General features: G+C 45.3%; 1 protein-coding gene across 3 annotated transcripts in view; it reads right to left on the bottom strand.

Moving 5' to 3' along the window:
* Window positions 1-3,565: 3,565 nt before the first annotated feature.
* Window positions 3,566-16,275, bottom strand: part of REEP1 (receptor accessory protein 1) — a 72,171-nt gene continuing 59,461 nt past the window's right edge. For all 3 annotated transcript variants that reach the window (XM_082195089.1, XM_082195088.1, XM_082195090.1), the window contains 2 exons: window positions 14,576-14,727; window positions 3,566-3,935 (listed from right to left, as the gene is read on the bottom strand). In XM_082195089.1, the coding sequence (XP_082051215.1) occupies window positions 3,864-3,935; window positions 14,576-14,727 (224 nt within the window). In that variant the 3' untranslated portion in view covers window positions 3,566-3,863. The remainder of the gene's footprint in view (window positions 3,936-14,575; window positions 14,728-16,275) is intronic.

Raw genomic sequence — 16,275 nt, 5'->3', positions numbered from 1 at the left:
CATTATAACAAAACATTGACCTTTGGAATACTGTTGTAGTATGTGATCTTACAATGCATTTTTCAACGTTCTAGCCTAGCATGTCTTTGCTATGGATCAGTGGAAACAAACAATATTAAGTGCCCCGCTACCAGCCTCAGATATTGGCCACTTGTGTTACTTTCTAAAATACAGTGCTCTTGACAATTTCAAATAGTGTGCCAAGTGCAAAGCAGGTACTCGCAAAAAAATACTGCAAAAGAGACGAATTAACAAGCATTTAGGCACAAGTACATGTATCAGCTACATAAGAGTACAATTATAAGAGTACAGCTTGAAGGTAGCAGGTTGTTTACAACTGGCTAGACAGCATCCCAACTTTATGTTCAGCATTCCCCCCCCCCCAGTGTTTTAGTTTTAAAACTGGTGAAGTTCTTTGATTTACATTGAAATAAAATATTTTTCCTGCTGCCACCAGAAGAAGAGGAGTTTGGATTTGATATCCCGCTTTATCACTACCCTAAGGAGTCTCAAAGCTGCTAACATTCTCCTTTCCCCTCTTCCCCCACAACAAACACTCTGTGAGGTGAGTGAGGCTGAGAGACTTCAGAGAAGTGTGACTAGCCCAAGGTCACCCAGCAGCTGCATGTGGAGGAGCAGGGAAGCGAACCCGGTTCCCCAGATTACGAGACTACTGCTCTTAACCACTACACCACACTGGCTCTCCAGTAGCTAGATAGGCCAATGCCTGACTCGTAGAGTTGAAAGGGACCCTGAGCGTCATCTAGTCAGACCTTGTGCCTCATGCCAGAGTAGACTTAGTACTGTCTACACTGGCAGGCAACAGCTCTCCAGAGTCTGTGGCAGAGGTATGTCACATGAACATAAACTGGAGGGGCCAGGGATTGAAACGGGAACCTTCTGCAGGTAGAAGGTGGAACCGAAGCATGCGCTCAACCGTTGAGCTATGGTCTATCCCCATGAATAGTGACGGGTGAGAAACTTTGGTAATTAGATCAGTACTGATAACATGGGCATATGCAACTAAGCCATAATAGCCTGTTCTCTTGTGAAGCTGGCCATTTTCCTACCATAAAGAACATTTTACAGTTACATGTTTGGGAACCTTCCCCATAGTTTTACAATACTAGAATTGTAGCAACAGAAACAGTCTTGTGCTGGAGAGCCACAGTCCTTGTGTGGTTCACTGTTCTCTCCCTGGGGTCCCTTCTAACTTTATGATTCTATGTAGCACTGGATTTGGGGTGATGCAGGCAGCTCCCCGACATAGGGCAATGAGCTGAGTGGGTACAAAATTGAGAAGAACCACTTGGGGGCACCAAATTTGGGGCTCTCGCAGGACGCCCTGTTACCAAAGAGTACCAAAGTCCGCCTCTGTTCTATGGTTTTACATCTGTAATGCAAAAACAAAAATTGGCAGAAACAGAGCATTGTGGAAGCTAAAGTTGGCTATGCAAAGCTGACCCCCAGTATTGGTCCGAGGAGGTAAGACTAGAGAACCAGAGCAAGACTGTAGAGCGTATTAATCCCCAATGTGTACATGAAATTAAATTATATAGGAGCCTTCTACTGAAAATAAAATGGATAGCCCTAGTAAATTGGTAGAGAGTACAAGGCTTGAGTGTTCAAAATGCTAGAAGCTGATATGTTTTGGTGCACATGTCTCAGCCAAGGCTGTGAACAACCTGCTTCCATTGTATTGCAGATTTAAAAAATGTATGGAACATAAGTGCTACACTTATTTAGCCATTCATGTTTCTCACTGATCTATATACAGATAACACAGTTCAACTGATTGATTAGCACAACTACCAGTGATTTTTTTTTTACAGTGATTATTTTTTTTTTACAGTGAATTTAATTTGAGAGATAAGGCAATTCAGAGAGTTTCACCTTAGCACTAAACAACAGGAACTCCAGAACAGTCATACTTATCAGTAAAACAGCAGGTCAGATAGACATCGGTTTGCTTTAGGTAGAATGAGCATACAAGGAGAAATTTACAAATGTGTCTTTTTGGCATAATTAAATACAAAATTGCCACTTTCTCTTTTATTCTGTCACACATAGCGGTATATACTGGCAAAAGTTACCTGCTTGTAAGATGATGTCATTTTGCTGATGTCGCAGACAACTTTGAATTCTGTGCGTGAATGTATACAGACTTCAAAAAACTGCTCAACAAATAGGCTAGCCGAACTCCCCCAAAATTGAGCTTTTGTGCTACAACTGAATATTTTCTAGCTGCCATCTAAATTATTCATTTGTTGACTGAAATGGCAACGGATCCAAATATGGTAACTGTTGGAGGCATCTGTTTTTTGTTTTCTTGCACAGCAGTAACCATGCTGATACATGCTTATGCAACGGTTGGATTTTTTAAGGCTTTTCAAAAAATTTAAGAAGTTCCAAATTAACATTTAAGAAGCATGAAGGGAGGCTAGGATATGGATTCTTAAACCCCAAACAAAAATATTTAACAGGCATTTCATAGTGCTAATCTTGGAACCTGAAACACAGCCACCTAAATCCCTGCTACACATTTAGGAGGTCAGTAGTATCATTTGCAATCTACCCATCTGATCTCAGTGGCAAGATCTTTTATATTCTACAATATCAAATATTCTAATTAACACATACAATTGTCTACAGAATTAGATTTTACATGCTCAACACTTACAAGAGACACCAATCTGAAGCACGAATACACAAATCCTAGTACGGTTTCCTCATTTTGTACCTCTCTAAAATTACAAACGCACCAAGGGATCTACAGACTACTGTGAACTCTGCCAGATGCTAACTACAGCCAAAATCTTTGCGTTACGTGAGGGAGTTTGGTTACAGTCTTCCACTATCTTTCTCTGAAAGAAATGCCTACATACCTGGTGGGAAAATGTTAGGATTAAAATCCCATGTGCAGACCTGGCTGACTTTCACATAGGCCAACTCACACTTTGCTAATGTGATTCTGGTTTACCCCCTAGCATTTATTCTGACTGCATGCTGTAGGCATGCTCATTAAGTTGGCCAAGAGTTTATAACGTTAGTTTCTTTTATGCATAATATACTTAACAATGCAATCCTAATTCTGTTTACCAAGTCTGTCTGATTTCAGCATGACTTTCATCCGGGTAAATATGCTTAGGGTGTCAGCCTCAGCCAATCACTGTTGTCAAAACCAAAGTGCCTCTGCTCCCATATCTTGTGATAATACGTACATGTGTGTATGTGTGCGCACGCATCTGTGAGTTCCTCCTCTAAAATCCTCTGGCTCTATTTTTTCAGGAGTACACACAGTATCTGAGTTACAATAAATAAAATTTACAGGGGGCGGGGAGGGCGATTAAGCTCATGTCTAACACCTGTACAGTGAAAAGAATTCATGATTTGTCATATCATTCACAGTCTTGTAATAAAGATATGATGGTGAAAGCTTGGGTAGAAAAATCTGTGGCCCCTGCCACTCTATACATTATGAAGCCCAAAATAAATAGGATGGATGCAAGTATTTAGAACAGGTGAATAATTATTTTCCTGGTTGCACTCACAGAGCTAAAAACTAAGCTGATGTAAGGAGTAATTACAAATGTACAGCCTCACTAGCATAGCTGAAAGAACTGCTACTCTGCAAAGAAATCCAGGGGGGTTGCTTTTGCCTTCTGGGTTTGCAATGCCACAGAAACGGTCAGGGAACCCACAGCAAATGGAAAGGGAAGCGAGAAAGGCCATGTTTATAACGTTGCAGTATCAAAAGCACATCCATCTCACCACTGTTTTTCCCCCTACATTATTAACGGAGTAGATCTTTTAAGGCAGAAGAGAGACATTCCGTGGATTTCGGTGCTAATGGCTCATCACGCTCACATGGTTTCAGTGGTCGAGGATGAGGTACTTTTTTTCCTGAAACGAGGTCTAAGGCTCCTAGGCGGTGCCTGTCAAAAACAAAATGCAGCGTTGGTTAATCTTTCCATTCATTTAGCCACCGGAGATGCGAGTAAATTTGTGCAGGAATTTAGCAAGTGAGGATCTTCAGAACTGCTGCCTCCACCTCCCAGAACAGTCGTGGTCCCTTCCAATTCTACAGCTCTACGATTCTAATGTTTAGCACCAAAATAATGTACTCTGCGCTGGTATAAATCCAAGGCATCCCAAAAGATGGAGGTGGAGTACTTTATTGGATCTTGTCACGCTGGTAAACATAGAGCTACAGAATAATAATAATAATAATAATAATAATAATAATAATAATAATACAGTCATACCTTGGGATAAATGTGCTTCAAGTTAAGTATTTTCGGGTTGCGCTCCATGGTTTCGTCACGCGCATGCGCGGAAGCGGCAAAACGCGACCCGTGACGCCCGGACACGGGTTGAGTTTGCTTCAGGATGCAAACGGGGCTCCGGAACGGATCCCGTTCGCATCCCGAGGTACCACTGTAATAATAATAGTAATATTTTTATTATTTATACCCCGCCCATCTGGCTGGGTTTCCCCAACCACTCTGGGCAGCTTACAGCACATTAAAAATGGTAAAACATTAGACATTAAAAATTTCCCGATACAGGGTTGCCTTCAGATGTCTTCTAAAAGTCAGATAGCTGTTTATTTCCTTGACATCTGATGGAAGGGCACCACTACCAAAAAGGCCCTCTGCTGGGTTCTCTGTCACCTCACCTCTCGCAGTGAGGGAACCGCCAGAAGTCCCTCGGCGCTGGACCTCAGTGTCCGGGCTGAACGATGGGAGTGGAGATGCTCCTTCAGGTATACTGGGGTGAGGCCATTTAGAGCTTTAAAGGTCAGCACCAACACTTTGAATTGTGCTCAGAAACATACTGGAAGTCAATGTAGGTCTTTCAGGACCGGTGTTATATGCCGCTCCCAGTCACCAGTCTGGCTGCCGCATTCTGGATTAATTGTAGTTTCCGGGTCACCTTCAAAGGTAGGCCCACGTAGAGCACATTGCAGTAGTCCAAGCAGGAGATAACTAGAGCATGCACCACTTTGGCGAGACAGTCTGTGGGCAGGTAGGGTCTCAGCCTACGTACCAGATGGAGCTGGTAGACAGCTGACCTGGACACAGAATTGACCTGCGCCTCCATGGACAGCTGTGAGTCCAAAATGACTCCCAGGCTGCGCACCTGGTCTTTCAGGGGCACAGTTACCCCATTCAGGTCCAGAGAGTCCCCCACACCTGTCCACCCCCTGCCCCCCCCAAAAAACAGTACTTCTGTCTTGTCAGGATTCAACCTCAATCTGTTAGCCACCATCCATCCTCCAATTGCCTCCAGACACTCACACAGAACATTCACCGCCTTCACTAGTTCTGATTTAAAAGAGAGGTAGAGCTGGGTATCATCCACGTACTGATAAACACCCATTTCAACCCCCCTAATGATCTCTCCCAGTGGCAGAAGGAAGAAAGGATGAGAGTGGACTTAACAGCTTGTTGGTTATCTAACAAATTTGCTCCTTTGAGCACCATATTGGCAGAGAATCCAACATAGTGAGCCTCAGCCTCATCGCACAACATGGAAAGGAACACAGAACTTTCCCCCTATTGCTATTTTGCTTTATTCTCCCCGGTACCTCAGTCCATGTATACAGAACATCTCCATGCACTTGATAAATAAGCAGGAGCCTTTAAGAGTGAAAGCCATAATAAACTAGTTGGGGTTATTGATTTCTCAGGCCAAAGAAATGAATTCCCTGCCATTGACTGCCTTCGCTTCCTTCCAAAACTGCAGTATGTATTTCTTAAAGTGGTGTACCACTGTAAAAGGGACTCGGGTGGTGCTGTGATTAAACCACAGAGCCTAGGGCTTGCCGATCAGAAGGTCGGCGGTTCGAATCCCCGCAACGGGGTGAGCTCCCGTTGCTCGGTCCCTGCTCCTGCCAACCTAGCTGTTCGAAAGCACGTCAAAAGTGCAAGTAGATAAATAGGTACCGCTCCGGCAGGAAGGTAAACGGCATTTCTGTGCGCTGCTCTGGTTCGCCAGAAGCGGCTTAGTCATGCTGGCCACATGACCCGGAAGCTGTACGCTGGCTCCCTTGGCCAATAAAGCAAGATGAGTGCGACAACCCCAGAGTCGGCCACGACTGGACCTAATGGTCAGGGGTCCCTTTACCTTTACCTACCACTGTAAATGTACAAAAAGTAGTAGTTTCCTACCATCACCCCACTCCCATTTGCTTGCTTACTTCTCCTCTCTCCATTCCAGTGTACTTTCACATGGATATATTCTCAGAAACTTCTCCGTCCATATCTGATGAGGCCGTGTCATAATACACTAATTCCATTTCAGGTTGCTGACTTTTTCATGAAACAATGCTAACATAGCAATGGTTCAAGAATTGCTTTCAGTGACAGCTACTCCCTCCTTAAGTGTCATTACAACAGAATATATGTTACTGAAACAACTTAACCTTGCATTTGCTGACATCTCCGACTGTATACATCTTCACTAACAGAAAACAGACTAATATCTGAGTAGCTAAAAAAAAAATAATTTTGTTCCTTAGGGCTCAAAATATGACATTTGTTTGAACGCTGTCTTCAGCTACTTAATTAGAATTGGATGCAGGCTGAATGGTTAGGTTAGGTGCTTCATTTATCAGAATATTTTATTCTGATAAATATTGCATTATATTAATTCAGAAAGAACCTGTCCATCAACATATTACCATTTTTAAACTCATGTAACAAATTTTCTCCCATACTATGAGCTTTCAGGAGGTATTTTAAATACTGGTGCCTGTGGGTTTTTTCCATGCTATGGATATTGCAGTGGTGCCCCGCAAGACGAATCCCTCGCAAGACGGAAAACTCGCTAGACGAAAGAGTTTTCCGTTTTGGAGGTGCTTCGCAAAACGAATCTCCTATGGGCTTGCTTCGCAAGACGACAATGTCTTGCGAGTTCCTGCTGGTTTTTCCCCCTCCCCCCCTTTTTCTAAGCCGCTAAGCTGCTTATCAGATGATCCGATCAGCAGATAAGCCGCTAAAAGCCACTAATAGCGCTAATCCACTAATCCGTCAATGGGCTTGCTTCGCAAGACGAAAAAACCGCTAGACGAAGAGAATCACAGAACGGATTCTTTTCGTCTTGCGAGGCACCACTGTACATGGTTTTTTGGCAAGTTGTAAATTGCACAGCGAAGGCCTGTTATTAAACTAAAGATGCACTGAAAGCAAGCATTCAAACCAAGAATTAGACCAGGGGTCAGCAAACTTTTTCAGCCATGGGCCGGTCCACTGTTCCTCAGACCTTGTTGGGGTCCGGACTATATTTTGGAGAGGAAAGAAAGAGAGAACTAATTCCTATGCCCCACAAATAACCCAGAGATGCATTTTAAATAAAAGCACACATTCTACTCATGTAAAAACATGCTGATTCCCGGACTATCCGTGGGCCGGATTTAGAAGGTGACTAGGTCTGATCTGGCCCCCGGGCCTTAGTTTGCCTACCCATGAATGAGATGGCAGGACAATCTTATGATCTAACCTCAGCTAGCTGCTGCTGTGCTGGGGCTTATACCAGCAGGATTAGAATCGTAGGCTTTCCCACCAGCTACAATGCCAAAGCATAATAATAATAATAATAATAATAATAATAATAATAATAATACTAGAATGGAGAGCTAACACAGCCACTCCTACAAAGTCCATAGCAACAGTCTCACCATAATCACATCAATTCTGATGCCCCCACAAATGGAAGGAACCAAGCAGCTATGCAGGTACACTTTTATGGTATCACACAACACACTCCGTTCCCTTTCCCACACATGAGGGACAACTGCTGTGGCTCACTGATATTAGGTAGGAGATCAGAGGAGACTAGCGAAGCATTGCACCATCATGAGTGCTCACAAGGAGGGGCAGCTGTGTTCCCTGGATAAGCCGCAACCCCTTGATTCTCCGCTTTCTTTCATTTAAAATAAAGTTGCTAGCACTTGGGGGACCCAAGATGTGAGGCAAAATGTACGGGCAGTGTTCTCATTTATTTCATGAGAAACCAGGACGCTGCTCACACCTTTTCACTGTCTTTAACCAATGCTGACGTCTTAGAATGACTGAGAAAAGCAGACCTAGCCAATTAGACAAAAGAGAAGGCTACAGTGAAACACCCATTGCCGTAGTAGACTAGAGAATGAACATCTGGTTCATTTGATGACGACATTCAGAATTCAAGAATATTGTAGAGGCCATCCTATCAATGGTCCGCTGAAAATCTTATATACAGTCATACCTTGGGTTGCAGACGCTTCAGGTTGTGTGTTTTCGGGTTGCGCACTGCACCGAACCCAGAAGTACCAGAACGGGTTACTTCCGGGTTTCGGCACTTGCGCATATGCACTAAATCGCACTTTGCGCATGTGCAGAAGCACCAAATTGCGACCCACGCATGTGCAAATGCGGTGCTGTGGGCTGCGAATGTGCCTCCCGCACGGATTACATTCGCAACCCAAGCGTCTACTCATAGGCGCCGACTCCATGGGGCCTGAGGGGGCCCGAGCCCCCTCAAAAATTCGGAGCCCCCCCAATAATTTAAGAAAATTAGTTATATTATGCTTTGCCGCACCGGGCGCAACATCTGGGGGGGGGGCGCGCGCGAGTCCAGAGGGCCCAACCGCGTCGTGCCCTCGGCCCGCCCCTATTGTCAGAGGCTCAGCGTGGAAGTGTTAACAAAGTTTCAGAGGGGGGAGCGAGTGGGGGGGATGCGGGGAGGGGAGGGGGTCCCCGCTTCTCCGGCCGCCTTGCAGAAGCGGCCACCGCCCGGCGGCTCTGCCTTTGCTCGCAGGCCTGCCTGGGGGCTCCCTCGGCTCCACCGCTGAGCTGGCGGCCCCGATCCCGGGAGCAAAGAGGCGTCGCGGGAGCGGCTAGGCCTGCGCCAGGGCCCTGACCCGACAGCTTCTCCGGCTCCCCAAGCCGAGGACAGCTTCGGCTGTGAAGCTGCGCCTTCCGGGCTGGCCCCTTCTCGGCTCCGCGGTGGTCCCCGCTCCTTCCAGACCCTTCCACCGCCCCCTGCCAAACTGGCTGTAGATACAAGAAGGGCAGCTGGGGTGGGCTATAGAGGACCCTGCCTCCCCCCGAGGGGCTCATCTCTGGCAATTGGCTCAAGGAGCCCCCTGAGTTTTGGCATTGTCTCTCCGCGCCCCACCCCGCCTCTCTCCAGGAGCTTTATGGAGCCGCCTGGATCGGGTCTGCTTTGGAGGAGGGGAGCCTTCCTTGACCAGCATGGGCCCCCCCAATATTTTTTATAAGTCGGCGCCCCTGCGTCTACTATACAGTGCTACCTCGGGTTACATATGCTTCAGGTTACATACGCTTCAGGTTACAAACTCTGCTAACCCAAAAATAGTACCTCAGGTTAAGAACTTTGCTTCAGGATGAGAACAGAAATCGTGCAGAAGCGGCGCAGCAGCAGCAGGAGGCCCCATTAGCTAAGGCGGCGCTTCAGATTAAGAACAGTTTCAGGTTAAGAACAGACCTCCGGAACGAATTAAGTACTTAACCCGAGGTACCACTGTATTACAAAAACATATGAGGAGCAGAGACCAAGATGGCTGCCGAGTGCTTGGAGCAGGGTTTAGAGCTCTAAGGTCAACTCTAAGGCAAATCTCTGCTATATAACCAATTCTTAGGACCTGTTTTTATTCCCTCTTCCGTTTTACTTTTTAATTCCTTTCAGTGCTCTTTTTTTGTTGTTTTAATTCATTGTTTTATTGTTCTAACGCCCCTTAAACTGCGAGACTGCATGAAGTTGGGCTGGGCTGAGTACTTTGCGTATGAGGTTTCTTCTTCTTCTTCTATTATTATTATTATTTGCAAACTGATCCGCTGTACGAGCAAGTAATGCAGCAGGTGTGATTGCCAAACGGAAGCTGCGTGGAGCCTGCTCCCCAAAATAAAACTATTTGTCCTGAAGAAACTGCAGCAGCGGAAGCCGGTAGGCGGGGAAGGGGGCAGGATCCCGTATGAGCTGTAAGACAAAGGGAAGGAGGGGAGCTGCCAGGCCTGGCATCAGCTCCTGACACTCTTGGGCAGCTGCCAAGGCCACAAGCTCTCAGGCAGCAGGGCCCGCCAACACCTGACACTTGCCCTGATGTCTGAGTCTGTGAGTCACCGTTTTAATTTATCGCAATGCCCCGCATATATAGTGTCACTCCAGAGGAATTTGAGGGAACTCAATGGGCGCCTGCTGCTCTCACCCTCGCTGCCAGGTAAGTCCACCCATGTAGGCAGGGACGACTGCCGAGCACTTTGCAGATGGCCTCCACAAACGTAAAGCTGGGTATAAAGGAGAGTTGGGAGAATTCATACTGATCAATTCATCTCTGTGTTTATTCCCCACCTTTAAAATGTATATATCAGGGGTAAGCAACCTACGGCCCGGGGGCCGGATGCAGCCCAATCGCCTTCTCAATCCGGCCCACAGACAGTCCGAGAATCAGCGTGTTTTTACATGAGTACAACGTGCCCTTTTATTTAAAATGCATCTCTGGGCTATTTGTGGGGCATAGGAATTCGTTCATTTTTCTCTCTCCAAAATATAGTCCGGCCCACCACATGGTCTAAGGCAGTGTTTTTCAACCACTGTTCCGCAGCACACTAGTGTGCCGCGAGATGTTGCCTGGTGTGCCGTGGGAAAAATTGAAAAATTCGAAAGATTTTTTTTTTTAAGTCAAATTTCCGCCCACTAGGCGGGCGCCGGACTGTGTCCACCCTATTTTCCATCCGTCCTGGGTGGGGATCAGATCGGATGGGATCAGATGAGAGCGGACAGGCGGTCCGCTCTCATCCGATTCCCCATAGAGAGCAGCGGGGCTCTGACATCTCCCTCTCCGCACACAGTGGTGGTGTGCCTCGTGATTTTTTTCATGAAACAAGTGTGCCTTTGCCCAAAAAAGCTTGAAAAACACTGGTCTAAGGGATGGTGAACTGGCCCTCAGCCAAAAAAGGTTGCTGACCCCTGGTATATATGTTTCCTAAAGGTAAAGATATATTAGGTCCTGTCGTGGCCGACTCTGGGGTTGTGGCGCTCATCTCGCTTTATTGGCCGAGGGAGCCGGCGTACAGCTTCTGGGTCATGTGGCCAGCATGACTAAGCCACTTCTGGTGAACCAGAGCAGCACACGGAAACGCTGTTTACCTTCCCGCTGGAATGGTACCTATTTATCTACTTGCACCTTGATGCGCTTTCGAACTGCTAGGTTGGCAGGAGCAGGGACCGAGCAACGGGAGCTCACCCCATCGCAGGGATTAGAACCGCCAACCTGATTGGCAAGCCCTGGACTCTGTGGTTTAACCCACAGCGCCACCCGCATCCCTTTGTGTTTCCTACAGCGTAGTTATTTGACTCTTATAACCCATAATGTGACTTCAGTGGCAGTCCATGGTTTGGTTCATTTCCTCAAAGGGCGGTGAACACATTCTGTTCTGTGATCCATCAGTGAGTTATCACAGACTGCAAACCAAGAGAAGAACAGTCTAACATTCCAGGTTTGTTGTTAGTTGCTCTGACAGTTTTAGGCTACTTTATTGGGGCATTATGGGGAAAACAATGGTCTACACTGTATGCACAGCACACCTCTTGAACATTTTAGACAAACTTAATGTAACAATTTAAACATGGATGATAGAAGAAGAAGACAAAGAAGACGAAGAAGACGAAGAAGACGAAGAAGACGAAGAAGAAGAAGAAGAAGAAGAAGAAGAAGAAGAAGACAGCCCAACCAACAGGGTTGATAGAAAGTTTATTGTGATAATGTATGGGAACTGCTTTTAACACCTTCAGGATAAATGCAAAGAATTACAGAGCCAGAGTGAACTTCACATTTGCTGTTGCCTACCTCTCCTGCTCTCTGAAAATGCTCATTTAGTGCAGGGAATTCCCTTTTCAAAATCAAGGAAATCCCAGGATTTTTTAATTGTTTTTAAGAAACCCTTCAATGTACAAGAAAAGGCTACTGCATATTCACCCATGTCCTCCAACCATAAAAGCTGCCCTATTATTATTATTATTATTATTATTATTATTATTCCCTGCCCATCTAACCGGGTTGCCCCAGCCACTCTGGGCAGCTTCCAACAAATATAATAGCATAATAAAACGTGTACAATCAAGGTCTTCTACAGGATCAACTATTGTGCTCATTTACAATTGAGGCTCTAGGCACCTATACTTTCCCCCCTTGTTCTTTCAGCCCCAGTCCTCTGCCTTTGCAGTCTGGATAGTAGCGTCACTGAGCAATGACACTACTATAGGCCTGAACTGTGTACCTTAAGATAATCTTTATAAAGGTTTGGCTGTGTTATGTACTGAGTTGAATAGGATCCAAACTGCAGCAGTCTGATTGGTCCTAGAACAATAGGATCCAAATTGCAGCAGTCTGATTGGTCCTAGAACAATAGGATTCGGAATGCAGCAGTCTGATTGGTCCAAGAACAATGCAGCAGTATGATTGGTTGGCAGGAACCACCCAATCATGCTCCAGATATAAGTGAATCCACAACCTGATTGGCTTACAGTAGAATTCCAGAATTAACCAATCATGTGCAGCCCATTGTGTAAATAATGTATATAAAGCAGATACTTTGAGGGGTCTTTCATTCATTCCTCCTCACCACTATGAGCTGAATAAAGAGCATGAAATCACTTTGCGACTCTGAGTATATTTCAGGCTGGCACTTAAAAATGATTACGGGCAGAGCAAATCCACAAGCTTGCTGCTCTTGATAATACTTGAACAGCAGCTATGCTACTTTTACTTCTGCCTAGTCATGAACAGAACGGAATTCTTGACATCTTGGTGGCTTTTGCATATGCTTCCCCTATATATTTCCATAGGAAGCAGACAGGGCCGGCTGAAGACAATTAGGCACCCCGAGGAGAACCACAAAATTGTCTCCCTGCGCCAGGGAAGAAGGGAAGGGGGAGTGTAGAAATAAATTGGGGACAGGGGAGGCGGGAATGAAGATACACATCAGGAACAAGGTGGGGGGAATCAAATCAACCTTACCTGACAGTTGAAGTGGGGAGCAAAGGATGTTGGGGGGCGGGGGGGAGGAACCCAGGAGACCCCAGAGGGCAGCCACCACCATTTCTTCCCCTGAGGTGGGGCAACACCAGCAGCGCCTCCTATTCACTAAGAAGCCATCACAGAAGAGGCACTGGTGGGGCTGCCAAGAAGTTGGCAGATCTGGCCTCCAAGAAGCATGTTGCAGCGGGTGAGGGTTCCTTGGAGACCAGATATGTTGCCCCTCTAGATCCCGTGGCCTGAGGCGGTCACCTCACTTTGCCTCATGAGAGGCCCTGTCCTGGAAGCAGCTGCAGCTTACTACAGTGGTACCTTGGTTCTTAATCCATTCTGGAAGTCCGTTCAACTCCCAAAACCGTTCAAAAACCAAGACGCGCCTTCCGATTGATTGCAGGAGCTTCCTGCACCCAAGCGGAAGCCGCGTCGGACATTCAGCTTCCAAAAAACGTTCGCAAACACTTACTTCCAAGCTTGTGGCATTTGGGAGCCGATTTGTTCGGCGACTAAGCCATTCGAGAACCAAGGTAGCACTGTATTTTTAAAAAGGTTGCTTGTCAGATACAGAACTTTTAAAAAGAGAGGTGCTTGTACATTTCAACCATTTATATGTCTGTGACCCCAACGTCATTATTACTGCGCTTGCAGGCAGAGACTGGAGCTAAAAGAGCAAGGCAAAACCTAAGTGCATGAAGGCTAAATTGCTGCCAAGCATAATATGTGACATTGAACGGTTTCTTTGCTGCTTACATGGCACAGATGATAAGGAAAGGCAAGAGCCTTAACCGTTTTCCACACCTTTCGGTGGTGGGGAGAGTGGATTTGAAACAGGGTTCTCCCTTAAAATGAAGGTTTTCCAATCCTAGAACATTGGTAGTGTTAAGTTGTGGGCGAACATATCAGACGACACAGCGATTCTTCAAACAGCTCTTGTTTATTCAAAGGCCTGAACTGAACTGAACTGAAGAGCTCAGCCAGCCTGCTTATATAGAGCTCCAGAACAACGTAACTGTAGCAACTTTCTAAAAATATCCAATCACTGAACGTCACTTTCGATCCTTCATTTGCATACAAACTATCCAATCACTGAACGTCACTTTTGATCCTTCATTTGCATAACTATCTACAGTATCCCCCTGCTGGCCCAGGGTGAGAACTTCAGTACATAACATTTTTAAAAGTCTCTATACTATTTAAATGTGAGGACATTCCACTCCCATAATTCAAAGGACACATTCCAGTTCTGGATAGATGTGTCTAGGACAGGGGTGGGGAATCTGTGGTCCTCCATATGTTACTGGACTCCAACTCCCATCAGCCTCAGTCAGCATGCTTGCTGGGGGTGATGGGAGTTGTAGTTCTTCATCATCCGGAGGGCCACAGGTTCCTCACTCTTGGCCTAAGATGACCTACATGCAGTTTTATAATTCCATTGGATTCGGGGCCAGCTTCAACAACCGTTCCATCGCAAAAAAAAATAGCATTTGTAGAAGTCAGGCACCTGTGTTCTTAATCCCATTTCCAATGTGAAAATACCTCAATGACCGGATCCTTCTTTTTAGGTGTTTTAGCCTTGGATGTGCCATCCAATGAGTCGTTCTCTTCATCATCTGAGAACACAACTTCCGTTGGTTCACAGTTTGCCTCAGGTGGCCTTTCACTCTCTGCCTCAACCTCTAGTTCAACCACTTAGAACAGCCATTTAAGATCTAAATGGTGGAAGAGAAAGAGGAGATGGAAAGGTCAGAGATGGTTGTCAGCTAATGGACTAACGCCAACAGTTGCCCCACCCATGCATTTGCCGGGGTTAATAATATAAGCGGGGTTAAAAGGCACACACCAGGAACAATTTTTAGTTGTCAGCTTGAGTTGCTTAAGAAGATTTCAATGCAACACCCATGATTGTTATGAATTTAGGCTGTCACCCTGTGCTAATTTGGGAGTAAGTTCCATTGGACTCAATGGGCTTACTTCTGAGCAGGTATGTTTAGGATTTAACTGTTAGATGCCTTCATTTATTTGTGGATTTAAAAGGGGGTCATATAGATGGCTAGATCGGAATGATTTTAGTTCCTGTATAACAAAACCAAATGGAGCATAGTTTACTGAACTGACAAAATTAATCAGGAATAATTGCCTAATCTAGTATAGTGGAACAAAAAGTGCCACTGGGCATATTTATGCCATCACTACCTGCCAGATGGATTATCAGTGCTCAATTATAGTCCAGGCAAACACTGTTGACAAACACAGAGTGCTATAAAGTGTTCCTGATGGCATGAACAAATTCTGAATAGTGTGTTCTGCGTACAATGTAAAGATGAACCTCTCATAGCAATGGGTATTGAGAATAATGCTGTGAGTTTGGCTGTCTTGAAGACAACCATTGGATGGTCAGAGTCTTCAACAAAGAAACACTGATGTTCCTTGATTGGCTTTTCACTCCTAACTTTGGAGGGTGTTACTTTTCTGCTGATAGGAACCAAAGAAACACTTCATTGAAATTTGAGTCAGGGAATGCAGAGAAAGCTGAGCGTTATTGCATACTTAGGGTGGAGTTACGTTCATCAGGAACCTGATGTGAGTTTAGATACAAGCTGTTTTCCTATTTAGAAATCTGCTTGCTTCCGGTTGTGAAGACCCCGTAAATTTATGAAGACACTGTAGGTGTCCAACACTTCCTCTTATCCCAAGGAAACTAAACACTGAAGCAGTGTCCCTAGACTGATTAGGGAGGTGGGAAGCACTCAGGGTGGCCCTGAGCCATACTTTTCAGCCCTCTGTTTGAAGAGCTATCCAATCTACGTCCAGTTTAATTAGAAAAAACTGTAAGGAGAGCAAGGGCTTTGAATGTGCCCATCAACAAACAGCTGAACAGCAGAGTGAGTGAACACACAGACCACTTAGCCACAAGTTTATCCAGTTATGGTGGAATGCATTGCATTCCTACTGAAATAACGAGTAATAATTGCTTAAATTTCCATATAAGCACACACATGCAAATGTCCTTTTTTGTGATGCTGTTCCTGTTTTTTGGCAATATGCAAGTAACCTTCTTGGCATCAGCCCATCTTTGTTATGTCTAGACCCACTGAACTGGCACGAAATTGGCCTATATAGCAACATAGACAACTAAATAATCCAATGAAACACACAAACAGTACAAAGATAAAATCTGATTTGCATATTATTTCTAAAAGGTGAACAATATTAATGTCCACTCTCTTCCTATCCTT

The sequence above is a fragment of the Podarcis vaucheri genome, assembly GCF_965113315.1.
Source record: "Podarcis vaucheri genome assembly, chromosome: 13".
In the NCBI taxonomy this organism is placed as follows: Eukaryota; Metazoa; Chordata; class Lepidosauria; order Squamata; family Lacertidae; genus Podarcis; species Podarcis vaucheri.
Note: the sequence above shows the minus strand (reverse complement) of the source record. Positions and strands in the feature narration are given on the sequence as shown.